The sequence below is a fragment of the Micropterus salmoides genome, unplaced genomic scaffold (genome assembly GCF_014851395.1).
Source record: "Micropterus salmoides isolate LMB-PRFRI ecotype aquatic unplaced genomic scaffold, ASM1485139v1 Ms_hic_scaffold_3, whole genome shotgun sequence".
NCBI classification, from domain to species: domain Eukaryota; kingdom Metazoa; phylum Chordata; class Actinopteri; order Centrarchiformes; family Centrarchidae; genus Micropterus; species Micropterus salmoides.
Window position 1 is genome coordinate 26,149,751 of NW_024042261.1, and position 25,373 is coordinate 26,175,123.

At 40.7% G+C, this 25,373-nt stretch overlaps 1 protein-coding gene and 1 long non-coding RNA gene across 9 annotated transcripts in view; one reads left to right on the forward strand and one right to left on the reverse strand.

Moving 5' to 3' along the window:
- LOC119883023 (muscleblind-like protein 1) overlaps positions 1-25,373 on the forward strand; it is a 68,009-nt gene that overhangs the window by 1,048 nt on the left and 41,588 nt on the right. For 5 of the 8 annotated variants that reach the window (XM_038693476.1, XM_038693481.1, XM_038693482.1 and 2 more), the window contains exons 1-2: positions 5,034-5,179; positions 19,716-20,720. In XM_038693476.1, the coding sequence (XP_038549404.1) occupies positions 20,547-20,720 (174 nt within the window). In that variant the 5' untranslated portion in view covers positions 5,034-5,179; positions 19,716-20,546. Of the gene's footprint in view, positions 1-5,033; positions 5,180-8,104; positions 8,178-10,676; positions 10,701-19,715; positions 20,721-25,373 lie in introns of those variants that run through there. The other 3 variants (XM_038693480.1, XM_038693479.1, XM_038693477.1) reach the window with 3 other exon arrangements.
- Positions 350-13,710, reverse strand: LOC119883024. The gene is made up of 3 exons (XR_005440575.1): positions 13,674-13,710; positions 11,895-12,447; positions 350-1,719 (listed from the first exon to the last, which is right to left on the reverse strand). It is a non-coding gene; the product is annotated as an uncharacterized LOC119883024 (long non-coding RNA).

The window sequence follows — 25,373 nt, forward strand, 5'->3', positions numbered from 1 at the left end:
CAAATACTTGCCTATTTTGAGGTATATACATGTTGTGCCAAGTGAAAATAGTGCAAGCTTATTGGCGGGTAAAAGCGTGGCTTCTCCATCACGGGTCATTTTGTGGTTAAACGGCCACAGAGGCTTGTGACCACATGTGTTGCGCCAGAGACACAGACAGGCTGGAAAGCACGACTGCAGCAGCCCAGGGCAGGGACTGTTAAACTTTATTACCCAAGGACTCAAATGGGAAATTTCAGTCCTCCACTCTGGAACCCCATTATGAAATCATGTTTCAACATTGTCATGTGGAGATACAAAGGAAGGTCAAAATGAAGACCTAGAGTGAGGAATAGGCTTGAAATCTTGATGATTTCTAAATAAAAAATTTATTCCAAAAGGACATTATTTAAATGTCAGTCGTACATAGAGATTCCTGAAGAAAATAACAATATACAATACACACGTACACAATACACAAGTTGTATTATCTCAAAATCCAGCTTTTAAATAAAACACAGCTCAAGGTAATTTTATTTATATTATATTATATTAATATATTATACTATATAAGTAAGGGATAACAGTAAGAAAGTCTCAAAGGAAACTGTTGTACCTGTGTGTCTTGCACCTTTTGACAGTGTGTATCATCTGGACGTGGGAAGCTCTTTATGCAGAACATTGTAACGGACTATGCAAAGAGCTTTTGTCGCTTGGGAAATGAAATGCACAAAAGCCATAATGCAGATCAGACCAAATCAAATCTTTTGAATATTCGGTTTGTCTCCATTTAGCTCTGACAGAGCACCGCTTCTATCAGCTCTTCCCCTGCAGAAATCCTGTCAAAACTCAAAATGGAGAATCTCTTCTTTTTAATTATTGGTTCCTTTCAATAAGAGCCCCCACTTCTGTATTTGTGTTGTCGCCTGATAGAATTATCCACCAGTCACCTACGTGACAATAGCATCTATATCTCTGCCTCCGCTTTGTAATAATTGATCTTTGGTGTTTGGGAGACTCAAAGCTGCCTGATGCACAAAAGTATGTACATGTACAGTGTGTGTCTATATATTTTATCTGGGTATGTAAGGTGTTCTTGAAAATGTGTGTTTCAGTAATCCCAAGAGAGATACTCTAAGTAAGAAAAGAAAAGCAGAAAGATGTATGTCTGTCTTTAGTTATAAGTTGAAGAATGTGGTCATACCAGAGCTATTTCAGTGGTGAGTTTTGGGGTTTAGGAGGTTTTTGAACAATAGTCATTCACATATTCCACTACTGGTCTGTTATAAAGCTCTGTATTGACAGAGTCCCACACTTTCCACTGAGATCACATCTTGGGGCCCCAGTATATGTTGGTACTAGCACACAGAGCTGTACAGATTAGAAAATAAAAGGCACAGATGCTCTGCAAGGTCATAGTTTAAACAGACTGAAATAGCTACTGTAGTTTGAAGATCATCTCTTTAATGATTTGACCTTAGATACGCAACAACAGATCAGAGGTCTGTTATGAATGCTGAAAACCTCTCAGACTCACTCTCACCCTTTTGGATTTTCCATTTGGTAAGATTGTTGAGGTTCTCCAGTAGATATTCTTTTGCTTTCTGTCCAGCTCTGGCTTTGCTTAGCAGCTTGGATCAAAGGTGATATATGGATCCAGATCTCGTTGTCCAACTTTTAACTCCTCCTGCCTTTGTTCTATTTTTTTCAGACATTTTCCTCATTCCTGTCTGTAATGATCTGAAACACAAGGGACACATGTTCATGGATCCGTGGCCTCATTTTGATGCTCAGAATGAGCGTGGATGTAAGGGACACTGGCTTGTGTAAGAAAGCAGTGCCTCAAAAGTCCTTTCCTCTGTACACAGACATCAGCATAGCAGTGAGCAGGAACCTTAGTGTGCATTAAATTATCTGCATTTGAGGCAATTATAGGCCAAAACCTTTCACTGCACCTTGTTTCTTCATTACTCTCTCCTTTTAGACTAGAAGCTTGCCGGTGGAAAGTACATATGCTCAAGTACTGTACTTGATTCTGAAGTAGTTATTTATTTTAGTATTACCATTTCATACTACTTTGCACTTTTCTCTGGGGGAACAAGAGCTTTGCAGATTCATATTTTAAAACCTTACAATGAGCTTCTAAATATATTGCATTTTTATGTAGTAAATTAAACCACAACAACAGTATATAAAGTAGATAAAATTATCTAAATTTCAACCCACTAACATTAAAATAGTGCTTACATGTTAATGCACACAATATAATATAATATAATATAATGTAATATAATATAATACAATACAATACAATATAATATAATACAATATAATATACATAGTATTGGAATATGGAAGACTGGCAGGGGACATTCTGCCTAAACATTGAATAGTTTTGATAAGAAGTAGCCAACATTTAACTTTTTGTAGATTTTCACTTAAAGCTGCATTAAGCAATATTTGTATATTAACAATGGGTCAAACTACTATCTGTAATGTGAATTGTGTGGCTTGTAGTGACAAACCCACAGAAAATACACACCTGACTCTGCAGTTCCCCTCAGCACTACAGAGCATTTTAGCAACTTTTAGCTCATTGTTTTGGTTCACTCTCACCATTCTCAGCAGCACCCAAAAATAACTGTTCATTACCAATCCAACGACAAGCTGCAGACAGACAAAGATAGCGACTAGCTGGCAAATATAGTGGAGCATTTAGCAGTAAAAGAGTCAGATATTTTGTCAAGAGTTTGTGAAGACTAAATGAGAGGTAAAAGGATTGTTAATTTTTGGCCAGGTATCCAGAAACATGACTAATAATAATGTTTGTCCGTATCAGCTGGATGTGTAAATTGGCAACCATAACAATAACAACTTTATCAGGTGGTAATATGTCAAAGTTGTGTTTACAGCTTGTTCCTGCTACCAAAACATATTTAAATACAAAGAACATTTTGCTTAAAGTTTTCCATAATGGTAGTTAAGTGTGCATGAGCAAGCAATTTTTTATTTTATTTATTTATTTTATCTGTCCTTATGTGTAGTGTGATGTTCTGTGTTGTGTGTTGTTTTTTGTACTGGATGCCATAGAATGTCATTGCACTGTAAAACAAATTTACCTACGGGTATAAATAAAGTAAACAACAACAACAACAACAACAAGACCCTAAATCTGTTGCTGACATCTGTGTTTTCAACGTGAGGGAAATTAAAATAGTTATTTTCTTACAAAGCATAACTCAGATGTACAGTGCCATCATGTCCTGTAGTTTTAGAATCCGTTTATAGTCTATTGTCACAAAACAACTTGTACACATTTGGACACACTGCATCCCATTCCCAATTCAGTCTAATTTTGGAAGACAATTGCAGGGCCTTTTTTGGGCACAAGTCAGTGACTTGCCAGATCTAAAATTGAAATTCCATATAACCGGCGTCTGTAGTACGTTGCTTTGACTCTATGGACAAATTGATAAATATTTATAGAAGCTGGAGCTCAACATTAACACTTAGAGCAGTACAGATCCATCATAGGTGCTTCTGAGGGCAGGCTGCAGGCTGCTGTTCAATCAACACCTTTCCCTTACACACACACACACACACACACACACACACACACACATACACAAGCAAATACAGTGATAAATTCCAAACACTCTGATATATTGCAGCCACAAGTCAGTGATGTGCCTCTGAGTCACTTGGTAACACCCACCTGACAGATACACAAGATACACACACACCTCTGCAAACACACACACACACACACACACACAAAACACCACACACTCACACATGCTTGCACAGACACACATGCACCTGACGTAGTGTTTGATGGAGTTAGACACCATGGCAACAGAGCTGTGACTCTTGCTGTCCTGTGAGTGGACTGAAGCTGTGGAGGAGGGAGGAGAAAGCTACCAGCTAGCACTGCTACTCAAGTGCAGCTATTATTATTCCCAATCTCTGTCTCTCTATTCTCAGCTTTTCCTTTTTCTTTTTCTTCACCACAACTGCTATCCACATGCCACCTTTCTGTTTTTTTGTGTGTGTGTGCAATATAAAGGCTGTAAGTTGAAAAAACAACTCAACCAGGGGAAGTAGAGGAGGCAGACGAGAGGTCAGAAGGCATGCATTTTTAAAGCCATCGATGTGTGCAAAAGCTGACAAATCATCAGAGAATCGTGCTGATTCTCACAGCCACAACTAGACAGCACTCTGTGCTATGGCGTCTTATTTGTTGACATATTATTTTTATCTCGCTCTCCTTGCACTCTCATTCACTGCATCACCCTGTTTAAAAAAAACCCAAAATGATTTAACTCCTGTCTTCTTCTGCCCCTGTTTAACCCTTTTCTTGTTTTTTTTTTGTTTTTTTTTCTCCCTCTTTCTGTTCCGTCAGTCATGAGGGTAGCAGCACAGATAACGAGAGCAGAAGGAGGTAGAGAAAAGGGGGGTGGGGGTGGGGGGGGGGGCGTGCAGGTGGACAGGTCTCACAAACAGCATCTGTATGAGATTTACTGCCTGCAGATACAGATGGTAGAGAGACTGCGAGGAAGAAAAAAGGGAGAGGGAGGTGTTGAAACAGTGCAGGTGAATTGCATTTTGTTCTCCAGTAGCATTTTCACGGTCTGATTGTCACCATTTGTTAACATACACACATGCAAGCAGGCGCACACACACACACACACACACACACACACACACACACACACACACACACACACACACTCTCATGCAGTGTGAAGCTGGGAACTTAGCTGTTGACAGGAGAAGTTTATCTGAGTTAAGTTCCCCTGCGTTGCCCTCCTCTCCTCTCCTCCCTCTTTTGCATACGATCCAAGCGCGAGCTGTGAAAGGTGAACTTGCAGCCTGCTGTGGATAAATTATGTGTGACATGTTTAGCTGCGCTGCCTTATATGGAGACTGGTGTGTCTAAATACAGTAGGGCTCTGCCAAGAGGGAAGCAGGGAGAGAGAGAAGGAGCAAGGGAGTGAAGGATAGGGAGGGAAGGAGGAAGAGGAGAAGGAGGAGGAGGAGGAAGGAAAAGAGGCAGGGGAGGGAGGAAGCGAAGGAGAAGGGAGGGAGGAGGGGGCAGTGACAGAGGGAGTGAAAGAGAGGAGTGCCGCGAAGCAAGCATGAGGATTTCACTTTCCATTCTCCCCTCAGCAGCAGTCAGATGAGTCCTTGCAGAGATACAGTAAGTCTTTGCTGTTTACTCTGTGTGTCTGTGTGTGTGTGTGTGTGTGTGTGTTTAGGGGGTATTTGTGTTTGTTTAGACACAAGACTAAGTTGTCCCCGCTTACATTCTCTGCTTTGTTCTGCCATTTGGCTTTTAGAATTTTTATTCACCATCTGGATGTTGAGTGTGATGTGTGGATGTGTATTTCAGTGAATTATGTGTGCGTGTGTGTGTGTGTGTGTGTGTGTGTGTGTGTGTGTGTTCATATGCAGATAAGCCACCGTGCTTCACTGCTAATGTGTGGTAGTTTGAGGCGGGACAGTTTTAATGTGGAAAAGAGCTGAGCTGACAAAGAATGGGTAACGTTAGTGTTTAATGTTCCGCAGAGCAGTTAGCACACACACACATGCATGCACACACACTCATGCGCAAATGCACATACACTGACACACATTCCCTTTTCTGGCAGAACACACTCTATCTCTCTGTTTCTATCTTGGACTACACTGAAATCCCTGTTGTGTGACTCCCACTGTTAACACTAAAGCTAAATATGCTCTCACGTTTATGGATGAATGAATGAAAACACACACACACACACACACACACCAACTCACTCTGAAACACACAGACATATGAACAGCCCTACACTCCTCCTGTATAATTACTGGTCTGCTAGTGTTTACACTACAGCTGCCCTCAGGAAATGATTAAACTCCTGTGTTGCCCAGGCCGCCTGTACCAGTCTGAAACACAAACGCATTAACACACATACACATGCACATGAAAAATCATTAAAATCATGATTAAAATGTTCATGTTGTAGAAAGGACAAAAAAAAATGATTTAGTAAAGTTTGTGTATCCATTAGGAAGGACCTATGAGTACAAGCAGGATTTTAGAACATATCTGTTTGTTTTAAATTGAAAGATTAATTACTGAAATAGGCTGCTCTGTGCTGCACTGTGAGCAACTGTGCTCAGAGCTTATGATGCCAGTTTTCCCATACAGGAAGTTATGGTAAAAGGTGTCACTTACTTGGATGACATGTTTGAGGTTCAACCAAACTGTTATGACTGCCTACAGCCTGCAGTTCTTCATCTAATACGCTTAATGTGGCTTTATGTTCTTCTACCATTGAATATCAACTTGCAGAAAAAAACTTTTTTAATATTTGAGTTGGGTGAGGGCAGTTGCTAACCTTCATGACAATGTCTACACATTGTGTTGCTACATCCTTCACAATAAACCAAAGCACCAAAGTCACAGCAAATCAGAGCAGCTCAGAGAACTGAAAGAAAATACTAAAGAAAATGCATTTTGGAAAATAAATTTTGGAATGGGCCACATCAATATTTTACCAGAATATTAATGTGGCCCACTTACTAATAGGTATATAATTTGTATTTTTGTGATAATAAACCTACCTACCTACCTACCTATATATGTTTATGATTTATTTACCTTTTAACCATTAACAACGCCATGCTCTCATAGATGCGTCTATCTAATATATTCCCCATTGTTTGGAGTGCACACCTTCTTCTCATCCACTGATCGCAACACCTCTGTCTCTCCACAGCTGTCTGTCTTATTCTATGTCTTTCTGCTTTTTTTTTTTATTATGGCTCACTTTGTGTTATTCTTTCAGTTTCTGACTCTCAGTGGGTTGAAAAAGCTTCTCTGCAGATCAGAGCAGGCAGATCTACAAGGTCATTAGAGTATAGAACAGTGAGAGCGCAGAAGCACTCAGATACATACTGAATTTCACATCACACACGACTGACTAAACAACTGTGCGTGTGTGTGAGAGGAAAAAGACCCCAACGGAGAAAGAGTGAAAGGGAGAAGATGCAGGGCTACCTGCATTTGACGGTGTTGATGTGAAAAAAAAAAAGAGTAATGAGGGGTTTCTACCCGATTTGTTTCCTCTTTTCTTTTCCTCCCCCACCTTCTCGTTTCATCCCTCAACTAATCTGTCCTTTAGAAGTGATGTCATCTCCCCGCTGTCCTCAGCAGGCACAGGGCAGTCTGTCGAATGCAGATGAGCAGTGTGTGTGTGTGTGTCTGTGTAAGAGAGAGAGAAAACGTGTGTGTGTGTGTATGTGCGTAATGACATGAGCACCCTGATACGCTAATTTACATTATTCAATTATCAAGAAAAAAGAAAATAGGGCAGATGCTCTGATCAAGGTGATTGCAAGAGAATGTGAGTGGAGACATTAAGTCCCAAGCCTCTGAAATTCTGCACAAAGCATCTCACTGGCAGATAGACAGTCAGTCAGTCAAGCAAATGGTTGAGGGAGTCCTACGAAACCATTTGGCAAGTGGCAAAATCACAGTGAGTCAGTCAGTGGTGTATGACTGCTGTTTCCCCCTACAGTCTACAAAGCTGTCACTGGACTAATGCACACTAGTGGAAGATGTAATCTATAGTAAATACAGTTGGCTCCACGGTGGAGCCCTCTGTGATTTCCACAGATTAAGGTGTCAAACTGAATCACTGGTCATAGACGGCTGAAGAGTCCAGATTATCCGCTGTTTAGTCAAATGCTGCTCTGATGACAAGTCAGTGATTCTGCACTTCATGTGTGTGTGGTCGCGATTTGGAAAACCGATTGTGGATGTATTCTTTTTGGGGGAGCATTCACTCCTTTGGTATTTCCTGAGTTGATCAGAAAATGCCAGACTGTGGAATGTGAAACATTCACCAGGCCAAATCATTAGTGTTAATCAAATATTGAGCTTCATAATATTTACAACAATTATGTTATTAAGATTTTCAGCCATTCAGCTCCTAATCAGTGATCATTGTGCTGTTACTGAACCATTTCCTGTCAAGGATTTTCCACTGTCACAAACAATTCTTATCTTGCTGCATGTATTGCATCTCTCTCCGTCTAATTCCCTTCTCTCACTCTGCTCCCATCTCATTATTTGCAGAATATCTCCACTCCACAGTCTTTCTCCGGCCATGCCACCTGTACCTCCATTCTGTCGACCTGTCTGTCCATCTGTATGTCTTCCTCGGTTTTTTGTTTTTATCATTCTCAAATTCACATGTCATGACACATTGAAAAAATAACAAGGAAAGACTGCGTGTACTTGTGTTTGTGTGTGTGTTTGCCTTTTTTATGACAATAAAAGCCCTGTGCTTGAAATGCTACATGCGGAGGTGGTAAATTTACACAAGGGAGCTTTTTCAAAGTGGGCAGACTACTTTTTCACCCCCATCTATTACATCTTTGTCTCCTGGATTTCCCTTTTCTGTCACTTACTGTCTGTTTCTTACCCTGTCTGTCTGTCTGTCTATCTTTCGCTGTGACTTTTCCCCCCATTCTCGCAGTTTTTCAATCTTTCTCAATCTACCCTTCCATCCACCCACCCCCACACACACACACACAAACATACTTATACACACACCTCCTCCATTGCTATTCCTGAGAGGAGCAGACTGGTCTGGCAGTGGGTTTGTTTATGTCCATGAACTCAATGACACCCCCGCTGCCGCTGCATTACACCACACTGGCAATACCACGGCCAGGTAGCCACACTGCAGTGAAACGAATACGTACCCACCGTGTATTTAAACGTATATATATGCAGTGAGGGAAAAAACTATTTGATCTCCTGCTGATTTTGTACATTTGCCCACTGACAAAGAAATGATCGGTCTATAATTTTAATGGTAGGTTTATTTGAACAGTGAGAGACAGAATAAAACAATCTGAAAAACGCATGATTTGCTTTTTAATAGTGAAATAAGTATTTGACCCCTCTGCAAAACATGACTTAGTACTTGGTGGCAAAACCATTGTTGACGTTTTTTGTAGTTGGCCACCAGGTTTGCAAACTCCTGAGATGGAGGGATGTTATCCCACTCCTCTTTGCAGATCTTCTCCAAATCATTAAGGTTTTAAGGCTGACGTGTGGCAACTCGAACTTTCAGCTCCCTCCACAGATTTTCTATAGGATTAAGGTCTGGAGATTGGCTAGGCCACTCCAGGACCTTAATGTGCTTCTTTTTAAGGCATTCCTTTGTTGCCTTGGCCGTGTGTTTTGGGTCATTGTCATGCTGGAATACCCATCCACAACCCATTTTCAATGCCCCGGCTGAGAGAAGGAGGTTCTCACCCAAGATTTGATGGTACATGGCTCCCTTTGATGCGATGAAGTGGTCCTGTCCCCTTAGCAGAAACACAACCAAAGCATAATGTTTCCACCTCCATGTTTGAGGGTGGGGATGGTGTTTTTGGGGTCATAGGCAGCATTCCTCCTTCTCCAAACACGGTGAGTTGAGTTGATGCCAAAGAGCTCGATTTTGGTCTACACTTTCCACAACACTTCCACCCAGTTCTCCTCTGAATCATTCAGATGTTCATTGGTAAACTTCAGATGGGCCTGTACATGTGCTCATGTGCTTTCTTTTGAAGGATTTCAGTCCTTCATGGCGTAGTGTGTTACCGATTGTTTTCTTGGTGACTATGTTCTCAGCTGCCTTGAGATCATTGACAAGATCCTCCTGTGTAGTTCTGGGCTGATTCCTCACTGTTCTCATGATCAGTGTAGCTCCACGAGGTGAGATCTTGCATGGAGCCCCAGACCGAGGGAGATTGACAGTTGTTTTGTATTTCTTCCATTTGCTAATAATCGCACCAATTGTTGTCACCTTCTCACAAAGCTGCTTGACGATGGTCATGTAGCCCATTCCAGCCTTGTGTAGGTCCCTGACATCCTTGGAGAGCTCTTTGGTCTTGGCCATGGTGGAGAGTTTGGAATCTGATTGATTGATTGCTTCTGTGAACAGGTGTCTTTTATAGAGGTAACAAACGTGATTAGGAGCACTCCCTTTAAGAGTGTGCTCCTAATCTCAGCTCATTGCCTGTATAAAAGACACCCGGGGGACAGAAATCTTTCTGATTGAGAGGGGTCCAATACTTATTTTCTCTCATTAAAGTCAAATCAATATATAACATTTTTGACATAGGTTTTTCAGAATTCTTTTGTTGTTTTTCTGTCTCTCACTGTTAAAATAAACCTACTATTAAAATTATAGACCGATCATTTCTTTGTCAGTGTGCAAACGTACTAAATCAGCAGGGGATCAAATAGTTTTTTCCCTCACTGTATATATACATATATATATATATGTATATGTATATAGTCTCACATCCCAATTCATGTGGGTGTCTACTACAGCTGGATCATCACTTGTCTCTATGCACATCAGGCTGTTTAAACACTTGTGGTGATATCACAGTGCAGACGACAGCTTGCACACGTGCCACTTGACTGCCTTCGTTGTCTACCCTCCCCTCTGTTTGTCTTACAGCCGAAGGAGGGAGTCATATATTGTGTGTGTTTATGTGTGTCTGTTTGTGTGTGTGTTAGATAGAGAGCGTGCACGAAAGAGACAATTGATGGTGTGCATATGCATACATATTACTCAATTGGCTGTGTCCTGAATATCAATGTACTGACTGACCTTCCATTCATCTCTGTGTATCCCACGTAGATGATGCAGATCTGCTGTCTCATGGTTTGTGCTCAATTCTGATGTGTGTGTGTGTGTGTGTGTGTGTGTGTGTGTGTCACAAACTAGGGAATGGAATGAAGTCTAAGATTACCCTGATGGTACAATCTGTGGAAACATCATCGTAATGGAGTATCATTTCAGAATGACCGGCAATCAGCCGAAGACTGCCGGATCAAATCTCAAGCTTGCATGGGTGGGACTGAGCATCTGTTTGACAGGGCTCATGCATGAGCATTATTAATACTGTTATCCCCTTGGCAAGGTATTTGAGCTCATTAATGTCACTGAGATCAGGAAGAAAAAAAGCTAAATTTTTACAGTGACTGAGATATACAGTAGATGTATGGAGACCAAACACCATTTCTTTGGCTAAGGTAAAAATGGAAAACTTATCCAGCAGCCATTATTCACTGTCATGTAACTTAATGTTTTCTTAATGAGCCATGTCTCCATAATTAATGAGAATATTATGTAAATCTACATATGACTTGTATTTAAAGAGAAAATACGGAGATAATACTGCTATGAGGCCAGCTAGCTGTATACCCCAAGCACAAGAACCTTGCTTGCGTTATTCTTTTTCCTGCAAGAGTTTCAACTACTCTGCCTATTATTGATTAGTACTCGTTGCTTCGGTTGGTTAGGGTTGGTTAAGGTTAAGGTAAGGGTGGGGTTAGAGTTCGAGTTAGCCAGTCCGAGGCAGAGTAGGGGGGCAGGAGTGGACTTAAAGCTGTTAAATCAAATGAGAATTGTCGAAACTCTGGCAGGAAAAAAGTAACACCACCCTGCTTCTATGGGGGTAATATTTTAGCATTTTAACTCAACATTTATGCTATTGTTGTGTCCAGCTACTAATCTAAGTATTTCTTTTTCTGTAAAATGAACAAATGAATAAATGTAATATTGGATGCTCTGCTACAACACATTTCAACCAAACAATAATGACTCATAAGACTACTTGAAAGGGTCCATCAATGAATGTCATATTAGCTTGGTTAAAAAGCTGCTGTTAGCAGATTTTGCACTAGCTTAGCATATAGAATGACACAGCAAATGACATACATTACATGCAATATTTTATAAAGTACTCAATAGTCAGTTGTTTTGTATTCCTGTTGGCAAATTGTTTCATCAGGTTAACTTTGACAAAAATTTAAAATCCCAAACAGGCACACAGCCCCTTGGGGTCCAGCTCACCTCCTGGCCTGTGTCAAGTGATCAGCCTGCTGACGGTCAGCAGCTTTCAAAAATAAACTGAAAAAAGCAGTGTGCACCAAGAAAGCAATTAATTACACAGTAAGCTAACACTGTGTTTTCATATAAGCAGCAAATATTGTCATCTGCAGTGTTTATAGAGAATGAAAGTCCTGCCCCCTCTGCTAGCTAGCCCCTGTTCCCCTAGCTCATATAGCTCAGTCTGTCCATATGCTACAGCTACAGCTACAGCAAGTGGTTTTTGCTATTACACTGGATAGCAAAAATTCACACATCTTCTTTGCCATTTTTTGTGCATGACTGGTATTTTAATTTTATTTTGGTCGTCTTTATATTAATCATTCACTCACTACTCCTAGCCTACACATACAAACGATAGTAGACTTAAAGTAATATTAAAGTTACAGTCACATCCACAGCCCTCGACAATGCAATACATTATCATTACTTATCTTTTTATAATTGTCAGCATGCTGGCTTGCCTTTTTTACTGGTTTGTCCCAGCTGTTTTCTTTCAGTCTTTTTGTCCAGTTTTCTGTGGAAGTATAGATGAATTTAGTCCATAAATCTGTTGCTTTTTTCCTTCCAAGAAGCAATGACATTAGAAAGAATTACTGGCAGAGTCAAAACAGTACTGCAATGACTCTGCTTATTAGTGCAACAGGTCAAGCAGATAAAAGAAATTCTGAGATAACTTTGGGCAGCGAAGGATACATTTTGCCAATCAGGAGCATTCAATGTGTGATTCTGCAGGTCATGGAATAAGACTGCATTTAAGCGGTAATTAACTTGTACATTTGTCTAACCATCTGTCTTTGGTTTTGGTTGTAATACGTTTCATCATAACTTTTTTAACTTATTTAGTTTTAGTCTTGTTTCTGTTCTGGAAAATAATCAATAATACATTTTTTGTTGTAGTTTTTGTCAACAAAATGAACACTGCTCCGATATCATATTTTGTGAAAATATGTGTGTGAAGCCGGAAGATACAGGTCAAGGAGAATATCTAGCGTCCAGTAAAATAACAGGGCCAAGCGCTGTTAACAAAGTGAGCAATTTTTATGTAGATTCTCTCATGTTTTTTTACAGTTGGATTCCACCGGGCATGGCTGCGTCGTGTTCTGGACATTCGCCAGTTGTTTGTGTTCACAGACATTTTAGGCAATGGCTGTCAGAAAATCATCACTCATTCACTACTCCCTACCCCCCATCTAGGGAATTCTAGATGGAGGGTAAGACTTTACAGAGAGCTCACCAGCAAAATAAAAACAACACTTTCACACACTTCTTTGGTTATTCTCTCTGTGGCGTCAATTATGTCATTGCTGTCGCACAATTAAAATGTGCCACATTAACATCGGCTGGTGGACCATTTTTCTAAAGGGGTGATGGTATATTCTGCTTGGTTAGTGAACATTGGTTGTACACTACTGTTCACAATGCATTCTGGGATACTTTGGGTCCACTATAATTCTTACACAGATCTCTCATATTTTCACCCAGCACGACAAAATGGCAAACTCACTAGATAGTGAGTGATTTTGGACACAGCCAGTGTTTGTGATTCCACCAATAGCGCTGCACCGTGTTTTATTATCTGCTCACGGGAGAATACGTGGCTAGTCTATATTTGGTGAAAGCTTCACAGAGCAATTTGGCCAGTTTTCAAAATAAAACATTGCAGACTCCTGATCATATATCAACAAAAACACAATTAAAACAGACAAAAAAAGAAACAATATAACTACGTAACCTACTTACCCATGGTAGAAGCACAAAAATCAAGGACAAATTACCAAATCAACTAAATCTGAGTAAGTCAACAAAATCAGACAGGCAAAATGCTCTGCTTCTGAAATGCTCCCTGTGGGGTATGAAGCCATGCCGAGCACTGTACAAAACTGGGTCGCAGATGTGATGTTATAGAGCCGTGCCCGGTAGAATCCAGGCGCAATAGGATATAGGTTTCATTGCCGTCAGTGAGTTGATGATTTTTCCTGTGCTGTCTTTCAGTGTGCAGACCTTGGTTTGACTGTTGTACTAGACTCAGCTAACTGCTCTAACCGGATTAATGGACAGTATAGTGGGCGACAATGTTCAGATGTTATAGAGTTGATCTGAAAACTTGGTATCTTTCATATGAATTCCACCATATTGCCATGATAACAGGCTGGACCTGACATAATTAATCACTTTGTCCTTGCTTTAAACATGGTTACTTTAGTTGCTGTGGCGATGATGACCTTGCAGCACATTACCATGGTACTGCAGCATAAGGTGTTGTGTGAACAAGGAACGAGAAAGAGAGATAGAGGGGGCTGAAACAGTGGCCCAATAAAATGAGGACAGCTACTATTAAAAGACACGCCAAGTTGTTTATGTCACATGACACTCAGAGTGCAATCCAGCAGAAGGCGAGAGGATTTCTGAGGTGAAGAAAGATTTTAGAGGAAAACACTGAAGCATATGCGTGAAGAGAAATAGAAAAGGAGAACAGGTGGGGATCAGAGAAAGATAAATGAAGAGATATGAGAAATGTCAAGATGGTATCACAGAGCAGCGCCAGCAGTGCTTTGAAATGGAACAAAATTCAACTTTTTCCAAACCCTACTTTTCCCTCTGATTCCTCCTCTTTTGTACCTGCCAGTACTCTCCTTGTTTTTCCCTCTCACTGCCAGACACTGACCTCTGTCCCTCACCAACTTGTACTAATTGCTGTTGTTTGCCTCCCATCACTCTTCCTCTAGCCTTAATCCTTCCCCTGTCACCACCTCTGGTCTCCGTTACTCTATTTGTCTCTCAGAGCCTCTCCCCCTCCCTCCCTCCTGATGCTCCTATCAGTATAAAGGGCAGCTAAGGTCGTATATAGCTGATATCCTGGTCAGCTGGTGATGCGGTGTAATACGAAGCGTCAGCATCTGCTTTTTGCTGCTGCAGTCCCTGCCCTCTAACCTCTCACATTACTGAATTTCCCTTCCCTCCCTTTCTCCACCTTTGCATCTCCCTTTTGCTTTTCAAAAGATGCACTAATTAACCATATTTCCCAACATCCTAAGGATCCTAAGGATATACATCCTTCATTGAATTTGTAACACTTAAGGAAAGTCTGAACCGTCAACTTGCCACTTAAACAAACAAGACCTTTTGATGGCCAGACAGCAGCTCGAAGGGCACTTTAGCTGATCAGAGTTTACTTTGTGACTCTCTTGGGGAACTTGTTTTGAAGCAAATTGTTTCCTCTTCCTTTCTAGCATTCATACCATTGCTCTTTTTTCTTTCTCTGTCTATTGTGTTTCAAAGGTCAGCCACCGGAAATCAAATTTGGAGGAACCTTCTTACTGGCTTTCTTCTCCTCCCCTTTCCTCATTGTTTTTTTTCTGGAAGTCATTCAAGGTGAATGAATGGCTTCCATCTCTGGCCCTTGTTCACTCCATTTTTACTCATTATTTATCTTTCTTCAGATGCAGGGCTGAGTGTGGCTTGTGTTAACAGTGCAAGAGCCTTTTCCATGAAAGAAAGTGCAATTCCATGTGGCTCACACTAAGCACGGCGCATTAACGCCAAGATGCCCAGCTAAGTGTTAATTTCAACTAAATAAAACTTAACCTTTGAAAATAAGAACTATGATGAGGTATATTATATTTTTTTATGAATGAATTAATAAAAGCTATGGATTAACACATTTTTTTAAATTGCAGTCTTATGCAACAACCTGCACGCATCACACATGGTCACTCCTGATTAGTAGAACTTTGTCTCAGGCTGCCCAAATATATCTCTGCTTCACAAGTTGACTTGTAATGTCAACTTGTGATCACAGGCCAAAATTAATACTGGCTCAGCTAGATCAAGCAAAAAATGTAGTGCTGGCTTTACATTGTACAAACACCTGTTTTTGTAGAGAATGATGCACAGGTTCCAGTTTTTCTTAATGTTCCTCTTTCATATAACCTAATATTAGAACACATTAACTGTGTATGTAATCGGGGCTTAACAGTCAGTAATTCAGCAGCAGTGGTGCCACTGGAGGCTAAATCGGTGTGTTTTTCCTGGAGAGTTGTCATACTGAAGCCATGAAATCATTCAGAGTTCGGCCAAACGAGTGGCACCAACGGATTAGCACAGGATCAGGCAGCTTTCTTTAAATGAGGAGATACATGAACCCTGGTGACACTCTCGCCATTACACTCTGCTTTGTGCCGACCACACTTCAACAGCTGAAGTTAGTCATGAGAGAGACAAAATGTTTAGCTAAGATTTTACTCTGTATACTTTTAATGAAGTGTGTGTGTGTGTGTGTGTGTGTATGTGTGAATGTGTGTCTTTGGGGAAGTTGGGACATTAGGGGTTGCGTAATATCCCCAGTCTTCTCTACCTCCCTCTCCTCTCCTCTCCAATTTATTACCTTGGCTAGTTGATATGATGGTGTAATAATATCTCCAGCCTCTGGCTACGGGAAATGGCCACATGCATTATTCATACATGCTAAGATGCTTATTGATGACTCCTTTATTTATATATTTCCTCAACACCAGAGTCATTTCTCATATTTTAACCCCTTAGATTTAATATTCTATTTTGACATAAACCTTACTCATTTAAATAGGTTGTACTTGTTTGATGGGAATTTGGTTCAAGCTTTTGGGACGATCTAATAATACATACAGGTTGAGCCCCATTTATTGAATCTACCCTATTTTAAAGCTCATGGCTGCTCATTTTGTCATAACTGTTTCCAACTGTGTTGAATAAAAAAATCCACAGAAAACATAACTCTTTTGCAAAAACCACCATGACGTTGCCTCAGGACTCTAGGGTAAGTTTGCCTACTCCTAAATATATGTACATTCTCCAGATATTTGCTTCCTTTTCATTCATGCAGTCAGTGTAAATGGGGCATGTTCTCTGTTATGTTGGTACATGCCAGAGTTCAGTGCTACTGGGTATTCAGTGGGTTTTCTTTCTGAACTCATATTATCCTGTCTGCTTAGACCCGTGGTCTTTGGAACAGCAATGGGACAACTGTGGCAAACTATGTTTCTGGCCCAAAACTGGCACTTTAGGTGTACAAGTGTGTGTGTGTGTGTGTGTGTGTGTGTGTGTGTGTGTGTGTGTGTGTGTGTGTGTGTGTGTGTGTGTGTGTTGGTATTTTTCTTCTTTGTCCAATTGAGAACTAGTTTGACTTTTAAAAAACACCGGACTCAGGTACAAGCAATTAAAAGATTCCTGTATAATTGAGGGTTGTTGGCTCACACTGCTTTCCCCAAATAATTTGTTTTTTTACGGGAAAAGTGTTTCCCAAACATATACAACAAAGGTGGTGAAAGTAAAGTTACACTATTATCCTAACATTTGTGATTTAGCTGTGCAATAGAGGAAAGAGAGAAAGTTATAGGACAGGTCAGGAAGTAAGAGTAGGCACTGCAGAAGACTCATTTTGCCACTCCATATTTAATGCACTGGTAATGGTAGCCCTCTCTGTATTCTCTTTCCTTACCACAGTCTTCCTTGCAAATACAGTGGGCTACCCTGGCCTCTTGCTCTTGTCCACACACCCACACACACCCACGCACACCCACACACACCCACTACCCGAAATATCAGCCTACGGCTGAAAAAGTAGTTCACCGCAGATGTGGTCGGCCCGAATAGGAGAAGAGAGCATGACACACAGGCAATCAATGTTTGACCAAGGGAGTATTTTACTTTATTCTATTTCGTCCTTCCTTTCTCACTTTCATCCTTTTTTTGATCAAATTTTTCTTCAAACCACTGGGTTTTTCTTGCAGTACTAGCAGACCAAAATTGAAACCTTTGATGCTCTATCACTCTTAGATATCATCAGTCTGGGGTGTTTAGAGTTATTTTATAAATGATAATATGATAAATAGCTGTAAAACAGTTTTGTACTACAGCTTACTTGACTCATCTTCTGTTTCATTTTATTATTTCTTTCAGTTCCCAGAATACTTTGCAACAGTTGGCGAGAAAAAGAGAAGAGAAAAATGCCTAAATGTGTAACCACTACATGTCAACTTAGATAGTAGGCTAATAATAGTAGGCTAAACAATTTTTTCAGTCAAGTACAGGACTGGAGCTCTACCCTTGGTCAGAGAAACACATCACATTTTATACTTTTATACATCACATTGTTGTGTTGCGTATTCACTTGCTTGTGGAAAACTCTGGCATTCAAAACTAACAAACAGCAATGCAAGATGCTACCACACACAACTTTTTCACATCATCAGTCATTGTTGCTGTTTGTCTTTGTGGCCTTATTTTCAAATGAAATAGTTTGTTTGGCAGCTGACTGTAGAGTCTTAGATGTTGGTGTTTCCCACCAGCACACGAACACAAAAAAACTCAAAAGGCAGCGTCAGCCCAGCAGACACAGAGCTGGGTGTTCTGTTTTTGATTCAAACTAAAATTATGACTACTAGTAGGCTAGACTAGGCTTCTGAATACAAATCGGACCTTAACTATGACATACAGTAGATGGCTTGGAGCTAAAGAGGAGTTACATATTTCCAACCCCACATATATTGGGACAGGACTACTGCATGGGCACGGCTACTTCAGTAATAGAAGTTTTACTCTAAATAAAGACCTTTTAAAGTTGTCCACAAACTTTTGTCTGGATGGTCACATCAGTGCTTCATGTCAGCATATTCATAAGAACATTACATCTGAGTGTGGGGGACCTAAAAGTTATGTAACCACATGTGGGATGTAGGTTGGAGGGCACTTACTGTAAGCGTGACAACTGCGCAGGAGAAGGTCTGGCGGGCAGTGGGTTCTTTCAAAATCTGGATGATGGCAGAGAGGTCAGAAAGTGTTTGAATGAGTGGATTTAAGGAGCGTGCTGGAATGTGCGTAACAAAAGAAAAACAAGAAAGTACTTGATTTCTCTCTCTCACCGTTTCTCTTTTTCTCTCTCTGATAGTGACCTCATGTAGTCATTTTCTCTCTTATCTTACCTGGCCACCTGCCAGAAGTGATGCTGGAGCCATCTGGCCAGGTGATTTGCTGTTTCCAGTCACACCAGGGTTGGGCAGATTGATAACTCTCTCTAATCAATACTTTGTTACTCAAACACTTGCTCATTTGTTATTGATGTCTATAAAAAAGTTATAGTATTCCCTTTCAAAACACAAGCTCTATTGTTTAGTAGGAAAGGATCGATTGCGGTTATGAAACAATGGCTCCCTTAATCATCCACGTTAAAGTGTAAAAGTCTGTAATAATTTTATTTTGTTACGTTTCATTAACTTTCTTTCAAATTTTCTTTTCATTTAAACTGCTTTTGTAAGTTTTTAAAGGCTGATCTGTGCAAACTACAGTAATCATTTTAAAGGAATTACTATAGTATTATAATATATTATACTCAGCAGTGGCATGATCAATATCGCTGCATAAAACACTACTTACGGTACATGTTGGTATTAACATTTCTTGTCACTGTTCTCTGTTGGTCACTTTTTTTGGACACAAATACATGCACATAATTCTTCCCACTTTTTTTTTTCTCTGTCTCATGATCTCTCTCTCATCTTTCCTTGAAATAAATTGTCTGCGCCTGACTGCGTGAGCTTTACTGTTAGCGATATGGTGTTTGATTTGATTTTCCAGCTGAGAGCCTAGCAGTCCTGTGAGGGCTACCATGAGGGAGGATGTGCAAGAGAATGACTGGGAAACATGCTGAAGCTATGTGTGTGAATGCAAATGTGTGCCTGACGTGTGTGTATGTGTGTGAGTGCGTTAATCCCTGCTCCACTGACACTCTTTCCTCCTTCTCCACAGAGAGAAGTGCCTTCTTTCACTGACCCCTGTTTGGCTCCCGCCTCTGCCGCCTCTGCCTCCGTGCCTGTCCATGTCTGCTGGAGTTGCCAGCCACGCCAGGAGCCCGAGGACTGCCAGGACTGCCAAGTCTGTCCACTGAGACAGTCTCTACACAACTGACACATCCAGCCAGACCTCCCTCCGTCCATGCCACTCTGCTCTCCTCTGTGGAAGTCAACCACTTCCCCCTTTTCTGCAGACAGCCTGATACTGAAGACAGACAACTTTTATCGGCTCCTGTGAGCGGAAGGAGATTGTCTCTTTGCTGTCCCCTCCATCACAGCCTTCTCCTCCTCATCCTCCTCCTTCTGTTCCTCTTTCTTCTCCTTCCTCCTCTCATCCAGCCCTGCATCTTTTCATCATGGGCCAACTCGATCGATAATGTGTTTTGCCATTCGTCTCATCTGACAGTTCAGCCGAGGAGCGAGGCGATAGAGAGAACTGCTGTGTGTGTGTGTGTGTTTGAGGGAGAGGACGAGAGAGTGAGATTATAAAGCAAACCTCTGTGGCCATCACCAGCCCAGGCCCTGGGTGACAGGCGGTGAAGGATTCCTATTATAGCCACAAACTGACTTTTGGGATGGGCTGCAGGTGGTAGGCGAGTCCCAGGCCTCACAGAGCCTCAGAATCAGACCCAGGGGACAAAACCTCTTAAAACTGGCTATTTCCCATGTTATTTACCTATTCTTTCTCATCATTTGTCCTTGTATCATTAGAAACATACAGCCGCACCCATAACTGCATTTGCTGGATATCTATTCCCCTTTATCGTCCCCTCCTGCCTGGTTCAAAATGGCGGTGAACGTGACATCGATCCGGGACACAAAATGGCTGACGTTGGAGGTTTGTCGGGAATTCCAGAGAGGAACATGTTCACGACCGGACAGCGAGTGCAAATTTGCCCACCCTGCCAAGAGCTGTCAAGTGGAAAACGGCAGAGTCATTGCCTGTTTTGACTCACTCAAGGTGAGTATGGCAAACACCTGTGATATTCATTCATCACTGCTCTGTCCTCTTTGTTTTCTAGCTTGCAGTGTCGTCAAGGATAGTCTTCAGGATGTTTTTTTTATTTTGGGGTTATATGGATGCCAGGACTTGTTAGATCTAAAGTGAAGGTGTAGTTGGTGATTCAGGGTTTGATGCAGAGGAGATCGTGGGCTTATTTATGTAGTAAGTTGCAAGGACACGTCAGTGATTTTGCAGTACAGTGAGATATTGTTTCTGTAATGGTTAAGCTGTGGCAAGGGGATGAATACATATCTGTATAAATACTTTTTTGTGTGTGCGTGTGTGTGTGTGTGTGTGTGTGTGTCTCATTAAGCTGAGATGCAGCTGTAATTGCGTTAACATCTGTGAATCAGATTCAGAGTTTCCTTCACAGGCATAGAACTTACTGCAGGACTGTTGGTTGGCACACTGCTAAAGTTTCTGTGTGATCGTCACATCAACAGGCTGAATGGGAAATATAGAAGTAGGGCAGCACACTGTGTATTTCATGTTTGGTGTTTGTATGTGAAATTGTGAGTGTATGTCTGTATGTGTGTTATTTTGAGGTCATGCAACACAGTGGGGTGTTCTCAGAAGGCTCTGTAATTTACTGTCTATTTTTGCCCTGGCACTGGGACAACACACTCCCACTTTGCAGCTCCTCTCTCTCTCTCTTTCTCTCTGTCTCTCTCTTGTTCTCTCTCTCTCTCTCAGAGACCGGGGGCAGAAAAATCAAACAGACGAGAAGCTGGAAAAAGGGAGAAAAATAGTATGGACTGGGTCAAGAACTTTACAGGATTAATTACACAATGCTGTATATTCATTGTGGCGAGAAATGTTTACCTGATGCTCACAACTGATAAGATGTCTATAGTGTTAATAGACCAAAGTGCTTCAGGTAATGTATTTTAAAAGAAATGTTATTACTGCCAAGATTATGTTCACTGGCAGTGTTTCGTCCAGGACAGGAAGCGCAGGACACTAGAGACTGGGGTTCCAGTCCTACATATGATTAGTTTTAAGCAACAAAAACACAAAATTTTGAACTAGATTCTACAGCCACACTAGGCAGGCTGATGGGAATGTCAGCATTTTTCCAGGTATTTGGTCATAAACCAAACTTTATGCCAAAGTTTAAACCAAAGTGGTGGACTTACCAGCAGTGCAATCCCTAGAACCACGCTGCTAGCATGGCTAAAATTTCCTTAACCCTTACCAAGTCAGATAAGTTACCTAAACATAACCATAAAGTCATGCTTTAGTTGCCATGAGCTAATCTGAAAACATGTAATCAGTTAATATTTTGCAGATATGTTAAATATGAACCATTTGATAACAAATTGATTAAAATAAACATACAAGTTATGTGTCAAGTCACTTTAGCTAAAACTCTATAAGCAACACATTATCCCTTCAGTTATAAACATACGGTACACAGTTCACACTTGTGGATGCCCATACACTGTGAGTGTACATCTGGTCACACTTTTCATTTACCAACAACAGTGTGAGAGGCAGCATGTGTTGTGGCTGAGAGCATAAACACTGGCCTTCTGTAATATAGTGGTATAATAATAGTATAGTAATTGTGATTAGTAGTATGGTAATAGTAGTAATAGTAGTGTATATATATACATATATATATATATATATTTAGTATGGTAATATAGTATCTTTACTATATTGCATATATGAAGTCAAGTACATATGCATGTACATATGCTGAATACAAGTCACATGCAGCACACAGCATGTGTACACGCTGTCCTGTAATTTGTTTCCTATCTGATTGGCAAGCAGGGTGTTATTCAGTGTAACTGGAGATCAGTGCTGGAAGTCAGTCAAGCCGGTCCAAGCGCAGCTTACCTTGGTTTATAACTGGAGGGGGGGTGGGGGGGGCTTCTTGTTAAGCCAGGCGCTGTGTTATTACAGCTCTGAGCTGCTTGGTTGGAGCTCTGATGGCCTGGGTGGGTTTGGTTGGTACAGGTAAGACAGGAATGGGTAAGGGGGCCTATTGGGGCATTGCATGGATCATGAAAACAGACAGGGAGACAGAGCTGGAGAGGGCGAGAGCAGGCACAGCAGGGAATGTGTGAGGAAGCGTAGCACTGTGCTCAGAGCCCTTCCCTGCTCTCAGTGCCAGGGCATTCCACAGTCCACCTCCCTTCCCTGCCTCTATGACAGGATGATAGATCTGATTTATCTGCAGATGAATTCATAACACATACCCAGGCATGGAGAGAGGGGCAAAGGGGATAGGGAAGGACAGGCAGAAGGAAAGAAAGGGGAGAGAAAAGGGGGAGTAAAGGGATGGATGGTGGTACACGTGGCTTTGCACTCCAGGACAATTTGGCATACCACCCAACCCTCATTCCTTTTGAAATGCTGGCCTGCAAAGGAAGGGAGGGCCTGTAGCTGGACAAATAGAAAGGCATATGGGCAGCTCCCCCTTGATTTTTTCATATTTCTCTTTGTATTTAAATAGTCTTTCTTTCTCATGTTTAATTACTTGTTTTTTATCTTGCCAGTTGGTCTTTGTGTGTCAGTGTCTTTATTCCTCCCTGCCTCTCATAAACTTCATTCAGTCATTCAGCATTATCTCACATAAAGGTGTTTGTCAGCTGTGAATGTAGTGGAAAGTTCCATTTGATGGGTGGCACAGGAGAGGTAGGAGTGATAGAGGCGAACATGAAATGAGTGAGAGAATCTGTACATAGCTAACATTACAGTCTGGATGAACAAAGAAAAGTAACCTGACAAAGATGTGAGTAAACTGTCTGAGTCCACAGCACAATTTTTAAATTTCATATCATAATATAATAATATAATAAACTGGTCATTTTGTTGATGGAATTGAATGGGTTCAATTTGCTTAGCTCAACCCCCGCAGTATTATACCAACTGCTTCACCAGCAAAAAAAAGTTGGTGTGTTTTAAACATCAACCTGTGTACAGGTAGAGTAACTTGTGGAGACGGTCCTCACCAGAAAAACAACGGCATTGGTTGTTTGTTCAAATGCTTAAACTACCTATTTATCTTCTCCTGACAAGTGATTTTTAGCAGTCTAGGTGTGTCACCCTCATATTATTTGTATGAAAGCCTTAGCCAGAGAGGTGCCAGATCAGAAAAACCCCTCATATGACTTAACAGCAAGTTTAAAGGCACAGACAAACATCCAATTTTGGACTTGTTGGTTTGAATTGTCTATAATTAGATAAAAATGTGGAAAAATGTGGTATTTGCTTGTCCTTTTGGCTCCTGCTACAGGAATCCAACAGCTTGTTGCTATTAGCAGAGCTAGAGAAAAGGCTGGGTTCATTGTAAGATAATAAAAAGCAAATCTGGGGGTATTTAGTCTGACGAAATACAATAAACTCTCCATTGGGCTATGATGGGAAACAGGTGAGAGTAAGCTCCACTATAGTATGAAGGACTAGCTGCTGATGACCATGCCGAAATTGTCTCAGTGGGTTGAATTTCCAAGTAAATTTTTGTCACTAAGATTTTCAACCTTTCTATTCTATGCTTTGTCTCTGGGGAAAAATCTTATCTTTGGAATCCATTGTAAATGTCCAAAGCAGCTTTTCTCTCATGATTTGGGGTGGACTACTGGGTGGGTGAAAATCCAAAATGGTACATTGTTAAAGATAGTTACTCATGTGTTAATTCATTCTTTACTATTGGGAATAGATTATATCAGGAACACATAGGAAGATATTTGACTTAAGTTTCGGGGAGTGGTTGGTGTAATTGCACTTTTACTCTCTACGAAGATTTCTTTTTGTGCTGATTATATTTTAGACTTAAATAGAGATTCTTATTCAGTGTTTACATGCAATATAACAAGCCCACTCAGGATTTACCAATTTACTTATTTACTTGTTTCAAGGAAAACATCATTACATGGAAAACTTCAAAGTGGTCATGGATATAAATTAGTTGTGATTATTTTATGTTATTAAGGGAAATGCTCCGTGACGAGTGAGACTTTAAAAACTCTGCAGATACATTTTCTCTCTGTATTAACATCCGGGAGCTTTGAAAGGAAAATATTTTGCACAGACTTAGTTTTCACTATTTATTTGAATTTTTCACATGAAAGGATAGGAATGTAAATTTGTACATTTTGCCAGTATTACACATCAGTGTCCTTCAGCCAATAATGAAGACCATGTTCTGCCAAGCATTTGATTAAATTAGCACAATGTTAAAATGCAAATACAAAGTGATTTAAAAACAGATCCCACCATAAAATGATGATCACTGCCATAACCAGCTACAACAGACACTGAAAGGATTTGTATTTCATGTTATTCATATTCAGTATTTAACAAAGCCTTACCCTTTTACCCTTAACTTTAACATCCACTTATTTTCAGTAGTTCTGTTGCCTACAACTCTAATGTTGAGATGTTGCTGAGATGTTGGTAACTCATCCTGTTGGCCATTATTCTGCTCACAGTGGAGGAATCTAATATTCCCACAATTTAACTCCCACAGTGTATTGTGTATTTTTCATTGAATTTATGATCTATGTTTGTTACAGTTTTATGATACCAAAAAATCCCATGATACTTTTTTGTTGGAATTTATAATCACAGGAAATATCCACACACGTGTATCTTAATGAA